The 15,343-nt window shown below is 50.2% G+C and overlaps 1 protein-coding gene and 1 pseudogene across 1 annotated transcript; one reads left to right on the forward strand and one right to left on the reverse strand.

Moving 5' to 3' along the window:
* The first annotated feature begins 819 nt into the window (after nucleotides 1-819).
* LOC135975738 (paxillin-like) lies at nucleotides 820-7,184 on the forward strand. The gene is made up of 5 exons (XM_065567841.1): nucleotides 820-835; nucleotides 1,054-1,227; nucleotides 1,796-1,877; nucleotides 3,206-3,354; nucleotides 5,168-7,184. Exons 2-5 carry the CDS (start codon nucleotides 1,066-1,068, stop codon nucleotides 5,432-5,434), a joined length of 660 nt encoding a protein of 219 aa, XP_065423913.1. The 5' UTR covers nucleotides 820-835; nucleotides 1,054-1,065; the 3' UTR covers nucleotides 5,435-7,184.
* Nucleotides 7,185-14,911: 7,727 nt separating this feature from the next.
* LOC135975883 (U2 spliceosomal RNA) lies at nucleotides 14,912-15,064 on the reverse strand (annotated as a pseudogene).
* Nucleotides 15,065-15,343: the final 279 nt, after the last annotated feature.

Raw genomic sequence — 15,343 nt, forward strand, 5'->3', positions numbered from 1 at the left:
GAGGGCATGTCTCTGCCTTTGTAAGCCAGCCAGGAACCTATGAGGTAAAGGGAAGATCTCCGTGGAGGCTCTACCAGCAGCCCAGAAGCATTTTTTTCCAGTAATCTCTGCTTTATTGGGAGGGTGAGGAGAGCCAAATCTCCACCCCTCAACACTCTGCTGTTCTAGCTCCTGGGGTCTCTGGGTAAGCCACACTTTTGTGTCAGCCTCATTGTAACAAAGGTGCATCTCTGTACCTGCTCCTGTTCTCACTGGCTTCTGCAGACACATTAGCCTCCCCAGAGCAAGTCCTGGTCTGTCCATATACAGGACAGCTGAAGAGCTGTGGGCAGAGGGTTGGATCTTTTGATGATTACCTGTTCTATTTATTCCCTCTGAAGCACCTGGCATTGGCCACTGTTGAAAGACAGGATATTGGACTAGATGGACCTTTGGTCTGACCCAGTATGGCTGTTCTTACGTTCAGAGACTGCAGAAATCCCTGAGGAGCTGTACAGTGCTTGCCTTACAGTCTCTGGGTTTTTTCTTTGCAGTTCATGGCCCAGGGGAAAGCTGGGGGGCAGCTCCCCTCCGTCTGCACCCCCAAAACCTGTCAGCCAGTTGGACAGTATGTTGGGAAGCCTCCAGTCTGACCTGAACAAACTGGGAGTAGCTACCATTGCCAAAGGTGTTTGTGGAGCCTGCAAGAAACCAATTGCTGGACAGATGAGTCTAAGGCAGCATCTTGTTGCTAAGCCTTGGCTACAGCAAGGAGTAACTGGGAGGGCTGTATCATGAGGCTGAAGGGACTGGCGATGCTGAAGAAACTGAAGTACTCTATTTATCTACTGGCCAGGTACGCTGTAAGCTCCTCCAGTGACCTCTACCCTGCCCTTGAGGGACTGCCCTCTCCTGAGATGATAGGTAATTCAGTTTTCATGCTACCCCAGTCCAGGGCTCCCTTGAGTAGTAGAACGTGTAGTTAGTGCCAAACTCTACCTGGTGTGTTGTCACGTGAGTTGCCACAGCAAAGAAGTAGAGTCGTCCCCCATAACTGCTCCATCTTCCCTACAGGTCGTCACAGCCATGGGGAAAACCTGGCACCCAGAGCACTTCGTTTGCACCTACTGCCAGGAGGAAATTGGGTCACGCAACTTTTTTGAACGTGATGGTCAGCCCTACTGTGAGAAGGACTATCATAATCTCTTCTCCCCTCGCTGCTACTACTGCAACGGGCCCATCCTCGACGTGAGTCCCTGAGCCAGCGCGTGTCAGTAGGAGTCTCTCTTGGCCATGCACGCGGGGGTCTGGTGCTGTACTGTCGAGTAGAAAAGCGCACATCCATCTACCCCAATAACTCTTCTCTTGTAGTTTTGGGACCTCTATTCGTCCTTCACCCTAGTGCTGTAGGGGAAATAATTGGACCCAGTGCAGCTATCTCCCTCCATCTGCTGTAGGGTCCTGAAATGAAAGGGCAGGTTCTACTGAACTAAATTTGCCCCATTGCAACTCTACTAACTGAGTATTAGGATCTAGCTATCTTCACTGCAGTAAGGATCTCCTGATTTTCCCCAGTGGGATACCATGGTAGGAGGCATTCCTGCTGAGTTTCAGAGTACTGCACGGGACTGTGTCCTCTTCTCCCCCGGGGTCTAGAGGAAAGGAGTGGTGTGTCTGACCTTGTTAGGGTAAAGGGAAGTGGGGGGAATTGAATCCCCAAGGAGGGGGTTTGGCTCAGCTCTTTAAGCACAGTTGATGTTTGCTGCACTCAGCACTGGCGTTTGAGCGCTCACTGTTTGCGGTTTCTCCCAAACAGAAAGTGGTGACAGCCCTGGACAGGACATGGCACCCAGAACACTTCTTTTGTGCGCAGTGTGGCGCTTTCTTTGGACCTGAAGGTACTATTAGTTTTTGCAGAGAGAAGCCACTCTGGTGAAGCAAGTAAGGGGTGGGGATGGAGGCAACATAAGGGGCTGTGATGGGTCCTTTCCATAGAGCAGTGGTCCCCAAACTGTGGGGCATGTTTCGGGGGAGCGTCACCGCCCAGTCTACCCCCATAGGGGGTGGAGAGGAAGTGCCACTCAGCCCCGCTCTGCTCCCAGCTGTGGCCCTGTCCTCTGGCACTTGGCCTGCTGCAGCTTTGAACCCGACCGCAGCTCCGGCTGCAACTCCACTCCCGGCCCGGGCTTCAGCCCCATCCTCGCCCACCTTAGCCAGTCCGAGCCTCCCCACAGGAGTCGTGGCCCAGCTCCCGACTGCAGCCCCGGCTGCAACTCCATTCCCAGCCAGGTCTCCAGCCCCATCTTCACCCACCTTAGCCTATCCGCGCCTTCCCCCAGGCAGGGCCGGCTTTAGGAAGAGCGGGGCCCGATTCCTGGGGGCGGGGCTTGCAGCAAGCCCCGCCCCCAGGAATCGAGCCGCGCCGCGGGGGGGGGCGGGGAGAGACCCGAGCCGCGCCGCGGAGGGAGAGCAGGGGGAGAGACCTGAGCCGCGCCGCGGAGGGGGACGGGCGGGGGGAAGAGAGACCCGAGCCGCGCCGCGGGGGGGGGGGAGATCCGGAGCCGACTCGGGCCGGGCCAGAGCCGCTGGGGCCTGCAGGAACGGGGCCGCGGCTCCCCGGAGCCCTTCTCACGGCCCCACCACCACCCCAGCTTACCTTGTGCTGCTGGCCCGCCCCTGCTTCTTTTCAGGATTCACGGGAAGCAGGGGAGGGGGCGGGGCGTTCAGGGGAGGGGAGGAGGGGCCGGGGAAGTGAGCTGGGGGCGGGGTGGAGAGCTGCAGCGCGGGGCCCTCTTGGCGCGGGGCCCAATTCAGCCGAATCGGCTGAATCGGCCTAAAGCCGGCCCTGCCCCCAGGAGTCACGGCCCCGCCCCCAACCGCAGCTTCGGGGAGTGGGGCACGGACAGGGATAAGGGGGGGCACGACCTGAAAAGTGTGGGGACTACTGTCCTAGAGCAAGTGATGTAGAAAACGGGGGGTGTGGGGGTAGAGAGGGACTGTGGTGTTACTTAGTGGATGGGGAGCTAACAGTGATTGCTATTTCCACATGGAGACTACAGGAGATGTAGCATGTGCTCCTCCTATAGCAGAATAAGGGATACCTCTGGTCTGTGACTGGGGATCCCAGCCACCCTGTTTGCCCCATGGAGTCTGGCTGGGTATTCCCATGAAGGAAGGTCACAAGCTGATGCTGTCTGGCTCTGTTTTTCCCTTGTGTCCTTGGCAGGGTTTCATGAGAAGAATGGCAAAGCTTATTGCCGCAAGGATTACTTCGACATGTTCGCTCCGAAGTGTGGGGGCTGCGCCCGGGCCATCCTGGAAAATTACATCTCTGCCTTGAATACCCTATGGCACCCTGAGTGCTTTGTCTGTCGGGTAAGAGAGCCTGTGCTGCCCACTGGCACCTGACCCCTCTCCCAAGTCCCCTAGGTGGTTCCCTCGATCAGAACAAGGGGTCTGTGCCAGCACAGGACAGCCAGCCCAAGAAAATACATAGTGTGATAGTGACCACGCACCCTCTTGCTTCTCTGCCTGTTTCCATTCAGTTCTCTAGGGGCTTAATTCCCTCCCCCTGCCCCATAGCCACAGTTATGGGCTTCTGCAGCAGTTCACTGATAAGCACAGAATTTTTCCAGTGGTTTCTTAGTAATAGTGAGCTAAGCTTTCGAAGCACTCCGCCTCAGCACCCTGTGAATAGAAATTCTGGCAGTCTCTTGTGAGCAGCTGACCAGCTTCATCCTTGCCTGGACCTGGCTTCAGGCTCTTCTGCTCAGGAGATGTTGCTGGGCATTCTTCACGCTGCTGCCTGTTAGTGGGGGCAGCAACTTTCGGGCAGATTCTGTCTTTCTGTTGTTAAAGTCAGGCCAATTCCCAGTGTTTGTTTTCGAATGGAGGTGGATGGCTTAGTAGTCTCAGCGTCAGGCTCCCAGGAGCTTGCTGCCTTTCAATGCTGCAGGCAACTGGAGTTCCTTGCAGTTCACTGTGTGAGAACATGCCTGGATATGCACTTACTGTGGCTGCACCCTGCTGGATGCCTGCACGCAGGGCTCAGTTTGCATCTGCCTGTGACTAAGTAGATGTCCAACCATGCGTGCACTTGTGGTAGTGTGCGTGTCCCTAGGGAGGAAGGATGGGCTGGACGTTCAAGTACAAAACTAGGACTCAGGACATCTGGCTTCTGTTCTTGACTTTGCTGCTGACCCGTGTGACCCTGGGCAAGTCCCTTAATGGCTCTATACCTCAGTTTCCCCACCTATAAAATGGGGGGGGAATTCCTCCTAACTTCCCATGACTGTAGTGAAGGTACAGCCATTAATACCTGCGTGGGGCTTAGACAGTGATAACCATTATAGAGAGATGGGTGCCTCTTAAAAAACTGGTCTCTAACAGCTTCTCTTCCTAGACATTAAAGACCCAGTATCGCTTTAGTAAGGGTATGGACTTGTCCCCCAGGGTCCTTCTGCCTGCCACTGTATTTCAGTGGTGAAGTGACTTTTGTATGTGTATAGTTTGGGATGAGTCAAGAAGGAGGGTGCTGTCCCAGGGAATATGCATAATATCTGGCATTCTAAATGGGTAACTTAAAAAAACCCTACTGGCCGTCACCTTCTTTTTCACTGATATGAGCGTAAGCAGGACAGATACAGCTCAAGAAATGAAAACCAGCCCATTGTGACAAGGTAAGAGGTGCTCCTGCTGCCCTGGAGCATAAGGAATTCTTCCCTGCCTATCACCTGGGTGAGCTGGGGTGGGTGGGCTATAAAAGCTGTTGTGGTGGCAGCTGTCTCTGTGGATGGGGGTGTTCTCTTCCCTCCCAGCTTACTGGAAGCAGGAGAGGCTCTGGTGTTGCTTACCAAGTGTTCTCAGTAGTTTGGCTCTTGGGTTTGGATTTTCTTTGTGTTAATAAAGCCAGCCTGGAGTAAAGGGACATGAAGTATAGTTGAGGGCTTTATTTTCCCTCCCAGTTGCTGCATCTGCCTGCTTATGCTCAGTAACCCTGTGTCTGCTGGGCACCCATCATCTTTGTAGCAGTACTTCTGCAGCCCCTTTCTGCTGGATGAAGATTCACCCTGCCCACTTCCTGCAGGAGGCAGCTAGGGGCATGGCAGGCGAAGGCATGGATTGTGGAGTTGCCTGTGTCCCCAGCTTGCCATATCAATCTGTTCCCTTTTGCTTCCACCTCCTGCAGGAATGTTTCACGCCGTTCATCAACGGCAGCTTCTTTGAGCACGATGGGCAGCCCTACTGTGAGGTGCATTATCACGAACGCCGCGGCTCGCTGTGTTCCGGCTGCCAGAAGCCCATCACGGGACGCTGCATCACCGCCATGGCCAAGAAATTTCACCCAGAACACTTTGTCTGTGCCTTCTGCCTCAAGCAGCTCAACAAAGGAACCTTCAAGGAACAGAATGACAAGCCCTACTGTCAGAACTGCTTCCTCAAACTCTTCTGCTAGACGCATCCTAGCTGGGAACGGAGCATCTTTCTGCCACCTCACTAGGCAGCCGAGTCTCTCTGAGCATTACTGTGATTTAGAAACCTTGCCGGGGGAGGGGGGAGACGGGGAAGGGGGGTGCTAAGTGCTGCTCCAGAAAGACGAGATGGACCATTAAACTGGAAATGCCCATGCTGTGTTTCAGTGGGGAGATGCTGAGCCCCATCATTAAAGTGTTGTATGATTGTTGACAGCCGAGAGGAGCCTGAAGCGCTAGCGAGGAGATGCCTTTCTCAAGGAGAGGGCTGGATAAAGCCTTGAGTCAGCTCTCCCTGAGCCGACATGTGACACTTCCAAGCCAAACATCCTTGGCTTTGGTGACATTTCTCTCGCTGGGGCAGTTAAGTGCTGTGTGACCCAAGCAGTAGCTCTGCTACTGCACAGCAAGGGCCATGCTCTGACCTCTGCATTGCCCGGGCTGTGCACGGTCGAGTCCTGGGGCACACGGGATTTACTACGATTACAGCAGCAGCCCCAGAAGCTGTAAAGACCCTGCAGTGGAGTCTTTCCAGTTCAGTAACACTGCAGGGAATTGATGCCACTTATTTTTTAGAAAGGGGAAGTAGGGGGCTACTCTGTTTTTCTAGCTTGTGATTCTCTCCCCCTCCTGAATGGAGTGTCCCATTTTGTGCTGGACTCCCCCAACTCCCCAGGAGTGGGTAGGGCAAATGCTCCTAATTCTGCTGCTCCTCGGAGAGGAGGAGGAGACTGGCGCCAATTAATTTTAAAAGAAAATGCAGAGAAATTTGAGGGCCCAGCCCTCCCCTCTGAGCGAATGTGGCTTATGCGGTGTGTCTGGCCTGCATTTTACTAAGGGAAGGGCCTGAAAAGCCTCTCTAGGTTTTTTTAAAAAGCAAGGACAAAGTAAAGCTATAGACTTCGTATTCCTTGTTCATCTTCTTCTCTGCTCTTTGCTAATCAGGCCGGCAGTCCCTCTTCTTTGATACTGTCCTGTTCCTTGCTCTTGAGAAACACGTTCTACTGAGACTCTCTAGAGCAATAACCTTTGATATTGACTGTTACTGGTCTAACAAGTCCCCGAGGTCTGGTGTATCTGACCCTTGGAGTTTTGCTATGGAACTGAATACTGTATGCTTTGATAAAAACTGTAGATTTCTACACTGAGGTTTGAGTTCAGAACTAATTTACTTTTAATCCTCTTCTACAGAAATTGGTTTTGAAGTGATTTTAAGAAAGCTACTTTTATATCTCACACTGTGCTGTTCTAGGCAGGGTACCAGTTGTGCTGGTTACTGCATCTGTAACCTCAATGCTTGGGTCGAACAAACTATTAACATGAAGTATTTTCTTTTTACTGGGGGTTGGGAGGGCTCTGGATTTTGCAGGGGAAGGGAATGTGACTTGTATTGTTTGCTAGCACAAGCAGGTGAGCTGTGAATAGCTCTTTTAATTATCTCAGATCACCTGGAAAGTTTATTTTGTAACCTGTAAACTGCTGTATTTGACTTACCTGCCTTTCTCCAAAGCCCGACTTCCAGGGTAACAAAAAGTGAGTCTTAATTCAGTGCCACATGATGCAGAGATGGAGAACCCAAAGTCCACCTTCATAGTTTTATTCCTCTTCAACCATCAGAAATGAGAGCAGAGGGTTAACTCGGGAAGGGGAGTTCTCCCCTTAGGTGGGAAGGATGGTCCTGGGGTTGAAAAAAAGGGCTGGGAGTCAGGAGATCTGGAATCTGTGCTTGATTCTGCCACAGACTTGCTGTGTAACCTTAGGCCAGTCACTTACCCATTCTGGGCTTCAGTTTCCAAATGGGGCAATATTCCCGCCTTGTAGGATTTTGAGGTTTAGTTCATATTTGTCAAAGGCACTTTCAGATCTTGAGAAGGAAGGTGATGTAGAAGGACAAAGGATTGTGTTAGAAACAACCCTACAGTGTTCTACACTAATGGTGAAAGTGGTTCAGTGAGAAGAGGGTTTTAAAATATGACTCTAGAAGATTCTAGATCTTTGGTTATTAAGGCATGGCACATTGGGGTGGCTACAAAATGTTCAAAATGGAAAAGGCATAGGGAGTTCTGGGATTAACTGTGTAAGAAACCCTCACTTTAACAGAGGGATCCTAGTTTACTATTTTAAATAACCTTAGCTCGATGCTTCACTACCCCCCTTGAATAAGTGGAACTGTTTTTCACTGGTTTCCCATACAAATGAGCCTGTCTGTGGTTGTGAAAGCAGCGTTTTGTGGAACAAGTGGTAAAACAAAAAGCTACTCCAGCTGGGCAGAGCACAGCTTTTGGGAAGTTCCCAAGGCAAGAAACTGTCTAAATGGTCATTTTGGAGTTGAAATGAGTTTTACTTAAAATTGGGATTTCTGAGCTTCCTGCTGAAACTGACACTTGTTCTGACCCCGCTGGTTGGGAGAACGGTCCTGTGTCCAGTGCACAGGACTGAGAGTGTCTCTGCCACTGCATTTCTGTGTGATACTGAGCGAGTTTATAACCTTCTGTGCCTCCGTTTCCTTATCTGTAAAATGGGGATAATACTTAACCTACCTCACTGGGGTGTTGAGGCTTAATTCATGGATATTTCTGAAGGGTTTTGAGACCCTTGGAGGGAAGGTGCTGTAAAAGGGGAAAATCTTGTTACAGTATCCCAGTGTCAGAGCAAAACCGTTTCATCCCCTTTTAATAATGGTTTAGTAGTCTCCATGACCATTACTGCCTTAGCAAAATGTTGAGAGGTTTCCTGATCAATTGGGATTTAAACTGGTTTGGGGATGGGTCCTATGCTCATTGCTGCCTCCAAATGTTACTTTCCCTCAAGCTGGCTGCTGCCAGTAGGAGGGTCAGAAATACCCATTTTAAATTTCCTAAATTCAAGTACAGTTTAGACTGGAACATTTGAAATGCTGTACAGAGCAAACTGGGGAAAGGGATGTGTTAAGACTGCCCTGGGTGATTAGCAAGCATACTTCACAGATACTGATGGTGCTAAAGTGCAGACCAGCAAGTTGTACTACTGCACTGTTGCAGGTAGTGGGACGTGTCCCAAGGAGTGGTTGGGGAGAGGGGTTAGGCGAGAATGTGCTTTTGGAAGGCTGAGATGGGTTATTCAGGCTTAAACTGGACACAGGAGGCAGGTGTGTACAGTACACAACCACTGAGGAGCTACAAGACTGCATGCAGAGGCCGGGCAGCTGCCCATTCAGAGGCAAGTTAAGCTCTAGATACACCCGTTTCTTTGAAAGGTTTTGTGTTAGGGTTACTATAATGTTGTCTTGAAAGGCCTCAGTGCTCTGTTTACAATGATCTCCTCATCTGATGAACTCTGGCAGTGCAATCAAAGAGCTATCAGACAAGGTGGGTCTCAATCAAATCACGCCCCGAATAGCTTGGGGGGATTTCCCTCTGGGTCGACAGTTACTTCATTTGTTTTTCCTTGTAAATGTCTAACTCCGCTTTTTCCATTTAAAATCCCTATGATTATGCTAATAAAATTTTACCATTATTTTCACTTGACTTGGTTCCACTCATTTCTAGGCTTGTGGAAATGGTTCAAAGCATCAATCGTCTGTAGCTCCTCTTGCCTTCCACGATGGAGAAACCAAAGGCCACGCTGGCAAGAGCTGAAGAGGGTGATTTTTATTAGTACGGTTTCGACCTTAGCCTGGACAGGGCAGAGATGTAAAACTGAAACTGTCACTTGTGCAATAAGCAGACGTGAATCCTGACACACTCACTTCATCCTTCTCAGCACAATACGCTGGCGTTGCCACACCCTAGGGCCATGCAATAACTGCTTGGACACTGGGTCATGAAGAGTGCTAATACCCTCCAGTCGTTCTCAACCTCTGCATGGTGATCTTACTGACAGCATCTGGAAATCACAACCTACATTTAACCCCCCTGGACTGCATAGTAACCTTCCTGATGCACCTCTGTGCTAAGCACTTGTAATCATACCACTGATTATTCCACATAACACCACAGATGTATAGGCTGTTTGCAGTAATAACAATTAAAAAAAAAACAAAACCCACATGCCTGAACAGAAAATGTCATCCCTGCCCTAAAGAGCTCACAGTCTAAAGGGACTTATACAGGCCAATGGCAGTAGCACAAGAAGAAAATAGGGCTTAGCTCTGGGACTTTGACCTTCACAAGGAATGATCCCCAAGAAGCAAATGAAAACAAGGCTTTGGGCAGGAACCTGGTCTGTGCACAGTAATGCAGTAAACCTGAGGTCAATAGAAAGCTGCTGTTAAGAAAAAATCTGTAGCCTTCCTGCAGACGAGTTAACTCCCAGTTTGCGCTTGGAAAGTTGGAGGAACTGGTCTGATTTCAGATATCTGAGCATGGGTATGTGAGGAAAATGAAGTGGCCTTTATAGAGCTGAGACCTAAACTGATTTATTCAAATCCCCCCCGATCCAGCACCAGAGCACACAAGCAGCGTCGGGATTGGCAGGCGGCAGTACAACAGCAGGAATTCCTAATTAAAATTCTCCCAAGCTGGCTAATCCTAAACTCTTGACGCTATCTGTGTGCTGTGCGCATGTATGAAATCCAAAAGTTGACAGGAATGCAGTGTTAAGGTCCCTGACTTAGAACTTTAATTCACCACTTAACAAGAAGTTAAAGCTTCTCCCAGCACCATTAACTGGGCCCTGTTATGAGCACAATATATATATATTTTTTTTTTCATGTTAAATATGTAGCTGAATGTAGTGCTGTTTTGGTTTAGCACATACACAGGGCCAGAAATCACCCACCTCTGGTGTTTGCCTGGTTCTGGGCAACGGAATATGTTCCTTTAAAAATATCTAGTTTAGGGGAAAGACTAAAATGTCACCTTCCCCCGTTCTTGTTTTTGCACCTGCCATTTTCCCTTGCTCCCAAAAATGCAGTGGGAAGGAGAGAGGATTTGGCTGTTGTTTCATAGCGCTGGTTGCAAAATCCTTCATGCTAACAGTCCCAGCAACAGCCTGTTTGGACAAAAATAATTCGCATTGTTCAGTCTCCACATTCCATTCAGTTCTCGGCCTCCCAGCTGAGGTCCCAGTCCCCTTCTCTCTTCCCAGGCTGGGCTGGTTCATAGTGCCAGTTGGAATATGGTGACCTGTGATGTTGACAGCTGGGGACCTACCACCTCAGAGACTTTCAGTGGTTAATGACAGTAAGTAGTTTTCTCTCACGCTTTCTCCTTTTTTGACTTGCTGCGTCCCAGTTTCCAGCATAATTCTCCCTTCCCATTAACACAGGACCTAGGAGTGCAGCGCGCTGCCGTGGTGGTGGTGGTGGTGTCATTGACTATTTACAGAATCTCCCAAGCCGGAGAACCAGACCTTGTGTGCCTCCCGCTCTGCTGCTGGCTGAGTGGGGTAAGTGGCGTGGAGCAATCGGCCTTTGAGGTGAGGTGGGGCCTTCCAGAGAGGAGGGAGGCTACTAGCTGTGTCTCCTGCTATTTGTGCTGAAGGCTGGGGCTACTAGCTAATGGGGCTGGGGGTGATTCGACCTGCACGCTTTGCCAGTCCCTGCCTGGAGCTGGTTTACATAAAGCATCTGAACTGCGGCAAGGCATGTCCAATACAATAGGTATTGTAGGACAAGTCCAGGGGTGTTTCTTCTGGAATCTGAGCTGTGACTTTCTCTACACACTGTACACGAAACACACAAATGGAGTTCAATAAATAATGCCCCTACTGAACACTGCCTTGACTGAGGCAAAGGCTGGCAACCGTTCTCTCACCCCCATCTAACCCCAGTAACAACCGGCTCCAGGCACGTCAAGACCTCACACGCACAGGTGCGGCATGTACAAGATCAGTTTGAAGCTGAGGATTAAGACGAACAGGCCCCAAGCTCTGAATCTTTTGCAGAAACACGTAGGGGATCTACAAGAACCAAATAACCTTGGACTTGGTGAGAATCTTTAATCTTGTGTGGAGCAGCTTGGTATTTACATGGAGACAAAACCTGATCGAGGAGGCAGCCACACTTGTATTTAATTTCCAGAACCACCCTGTTTTCGCCTTTTCCCGAGTGAGTTTGGCTGACACTCCAGCTTCGGAGAAGGCTCACAGCTCCCTCTAGGGCCCATTGACAAAACTTCGGAGGTGGGCACAGGCCTCAGAACTCTATGCAAGGCCTCTTTCCCTGCAGTCACCAGCCCCCTCTTGGGTGAGCCTTAAGTGCCTCATGATATCCAGGGATTGAGCCCAGATGCCGCACAGGCTTCAGGAAGAACCAGAGGCTTGTGTTTGCCCCGGATAAGAATTTGGTAACCAACCTATTACGAATGGTACCAAACACATTTTTAAACCCAGACGGGCTGATCTGTTGGACTGAGCTTCAGGCTTGACAAATACTGCAGGGGCGATGAGTGGAATACCACACAGTTCGCTCTGTGTCTTCAGCATGAGCCAGGAAGGAGGGAGATGCTACATCCCCTGTGCAGCTGAGAAAGACCCCTTGCTTTTTTGGTAAGATTAGAAACGTGTCCCTGTTTGTTTGGGCAAAAGGTCTCTTCCTTCTGCAGGGCACTGGCTGTTACAGTGGTGTCATGTCTCAAACAGTGAAACCCTTCGGTCGGAAATGGGCTTTAGTCCTTCTCTACACGAGAAAGTTGCATCAATTTTATCTTTAAAATTATTTTTTTAAACCACACTCACCCTGTGTGGAGACTTAAACCAAAATAAGATGTTCTTATCTTAAATCTCTTCCTAATCGACTGAATGGAAACAGCCACTCCTGCTTTTGCAGAGGTTTATAAATCACACCTTTAAACTGAGTCGCTTTTCTGGTGTAGATGAGCCCATCTAAACATACAATGGCATTAATAAAAGAGCTCCTCCCAAAACAAGCCCTCCTGTCACCTCATGGACTCTTAGCCCAGCACTCAGGTGTTGAGGTGACTGACCAGAATTTCCAGCTACATAACTAGACCCCAAGCATGTTCTCAATGAAAACAGCACCCCAAACCCTTATCTGACTGGCATCATAGCTATAAGCATAGTGCCTATTCCAGCGTAACTCCCCCACGGAGACGCTATTCCAAATAGAAGCAACTTGGTTCCCCAAAGTTACTACTCTGCTTTGATGAAAAACATCTTCCATCTCAGGTATTCCATGTACTGCCCACGGATGGTATCCTCCAGTGTCCTCTCCAGCATGGTTCTCGCTCTCAGAGTGATGATGCTGAGGTCTCTTCCAAATACGGCTCCCCTGGGTACCTGGCGACATCTTGGCTGGAAGGGGCCACGGCGATTCGCTTCCTGATGATGTCACGCACAGCACTCGCCACAAAGTTCCTCACCGTAGCCTCCAGGCACATCGAAAGATGGAAGGCGCAAGTGATCGCAGCAGCATCAGACAGATCACCCCCTTCGAGGGATGTTGCTGCCTCCCTGCCTATGCGAGACGTACACCAGCTCCTTACTGGCCCGCCGGGGAGGTACATCCTCTTCTTTGCCAGCTGCCTTATGGAGCTGTCTGCCTTGTTGAGTGGTACCTTCACCACAGGAGTTAGCACCAGGCAACCAGGATCTGTGTTTTTTCCAGGAGTTGTAAGAAATTCCTTCCTTTCCTAGGTCTATATTTTGTGTCTCTAGGGGTCTGTTACTATTTCCTGGAGCGTAAAGTGACAACAAGCTATACAGGTGAAAGAGAGAGAATGTAATCATTGGGCAGGCATTGAGAGAGTGCTGGTGCCTGGAACCAGCCCTGTTTTAAACTGCTGCGATCAGGGCAGCTGCTCCCTTTGCCACTCCCACATCTCACCCCCGTTGGCAGCCAGGTGCCAGGGGAGGCAAAGCGGGCAGGGACATTAAAGGGGCCGTACCAGCAGGGCTGCCGACAGGGAAGCAAAACAGATACAAAAAATGTGCAAGCGCTATCCGGGGTGGCTAAACCGCATGTGGCTCTTTTACAGTTACAGTGCGGCTCCTGGAGCTCCCCATTCACCCCCACCACCACCATTCTCCACCTACCAGACTCGGGGCGGGGGCGGGGGGAGCTCAGGGCTTCTGCCCTGCGGCAAGGTAGAGGAGACTGGTGCCTGCCACTTTCCATGCATAAAATGCTTAGGGCAGATTGCCTAGAAAAATGCTGTAAGAAAAGCTGACCTCTCCCTCCCTCTCTCTCTCAGTGTTCGCTTCTCTATCTTCCGTCTCACCCAGGACCGCTAATTAATTTCGAGGAAAATACCGCAGACACAAACACTGCCAAAAGCTATATACGTGAAAGAGAGAGAAAGGTAATCCTTGGGCAGGCATTGAGAGAGTGAGAAAATCTAGCCTATATTCAAGAAAAAATAACTATTCTAGGCTTTAATAGCCTACAAATCATAGATGCACATAGTTTGAAATCACTTGAAATCACTTGCTCATCAAGTTCACAGAATATTTCAATTAATTGATAGATCGATAGATCTTCCTTCGCTTCTCTCAAAACCTCCTATTTATCCTTTCGTCAGGACTCTGTGATATTTACTGTGAAGTTTTCTGAAACTGATGGAGGGAAGCCAAAACAAGATCCGCTCGACCCACGTCCATAAGACGATCACCTGCAAACTCAGTCACGTGAAGCATGGATAGCGCATGAAGCGCAAAGCAGCGTGTGCACTAAAATACACAATTGTACTTATACAGATCAAAAAAAGAAAACCCACGAACACTTAAGAAAACGAAGAAAACCACTATACGACTGAGCGTGCTGGACCGTAAACAGAAGACGGCGCCCTTCCAGCTATCGCCAGCCAAGGGGGACGCTATACACGACCTCACTGTTAGGCCCCCACCCACCGACCACAGGCAGCGCAGCAGAGCTGAGCGGCTTCCTGCCTGCTTGCTCCACGTGGCTGCCAGCATCTCCCTGTGGCCCCTGGGCAGGGCGGGTTTGTCCCAGGGCCTGCACCCCAGACCACCTCCCCCAACTCAAACTCCCTCCCAGAGTCTTAGGCAGGTGGGGGACAGAGATTGGGGGGGTGGCCTGCCACCCCTGAGAGCATGGTCTGTTTGAGGGACCATGTGCTGAGCCTAGCAGCCTTCAAGTGACCAGAAGCGCTAGAGAACAGGAGAATTTTGCAAGGGGGTTCTCCAGGTGAAGGAGGAGCAACTGCGTGACCCCTGGGCTGAGTGGCTGCAGTGTGTGTTTGTGGTGTACTTGCTGCTTGACTGAAGTATACCGTGTGGTCTGTTTGTTTGAGGGACTGTATGCCGAGCCTAGCGCTCTGTTCCACAACTTGAGAGCTTCTTAAGGAGACTTTGATCCTTTTAGCACCCGTCACCTTTGAACCAGGTGGTGGGGCTATGCAGGGAGAATAAAGCTTTAAAATGCCCCCTCCTAAGAAACCAGAGGAGCTAGAGAACACGCTAGAGAAATTATTTAAGGCTCCGATTAAAAGAAACTATACAACAAATCAACCTTGCTATAGAAATTAGTTTCTCTATTTTTTATAACCACAATGCTCTCCGAGGGGAGGTGCACCATTCCTGGAGGTACTGCAATACCAGGTCAATGCGTGGAGTGGATGGAGCAAGCGCCTGTTCCAAAAATCTATTTAATATATAGTCCTCAGAGGATGTATCCAATATTAAACTGATAACACATTTAAAATTATTAAAGCGAATGTGTAAATTTGATTTTAAACAAGTTCAGAGGGACGGTACTGTACAGGTAGGGTCAGGCAGACGATTGGTCCTCCCTTACGTGCTGTGGCTCTGGGGAAGCCGGAGCGTCAGGGGGGATCAGAGTTAGATGCAGTCGTCTTCCCCTGCCTCACCCTCTGTTGTGCCTGCAGACTCGCGGGGTGGCTCCTCTCGGTCTGGCAGAGAAGCTTGAGGAGGTGACGCCGCTCCTGGGGTGGGGCTGGACTTTCTGGCTACGACATCTCTTTGCCCGGTAGGAC

The sequence above is a fragment of the Chrysemys picta genome, chromosome 15 (genome assembly GCF_011386835.1).
Source record: "Chrysemys picta bellii isolate R12L10 chromosome 15, ASM1138683v2, whole genome shotgun sequence".
Taxonomy (NCBI): domain Eukaryota; kingdom Metazoa; phylum Chordata; order Testudines; family Emydidae; genus Chrysemys; species Chrysemys picta.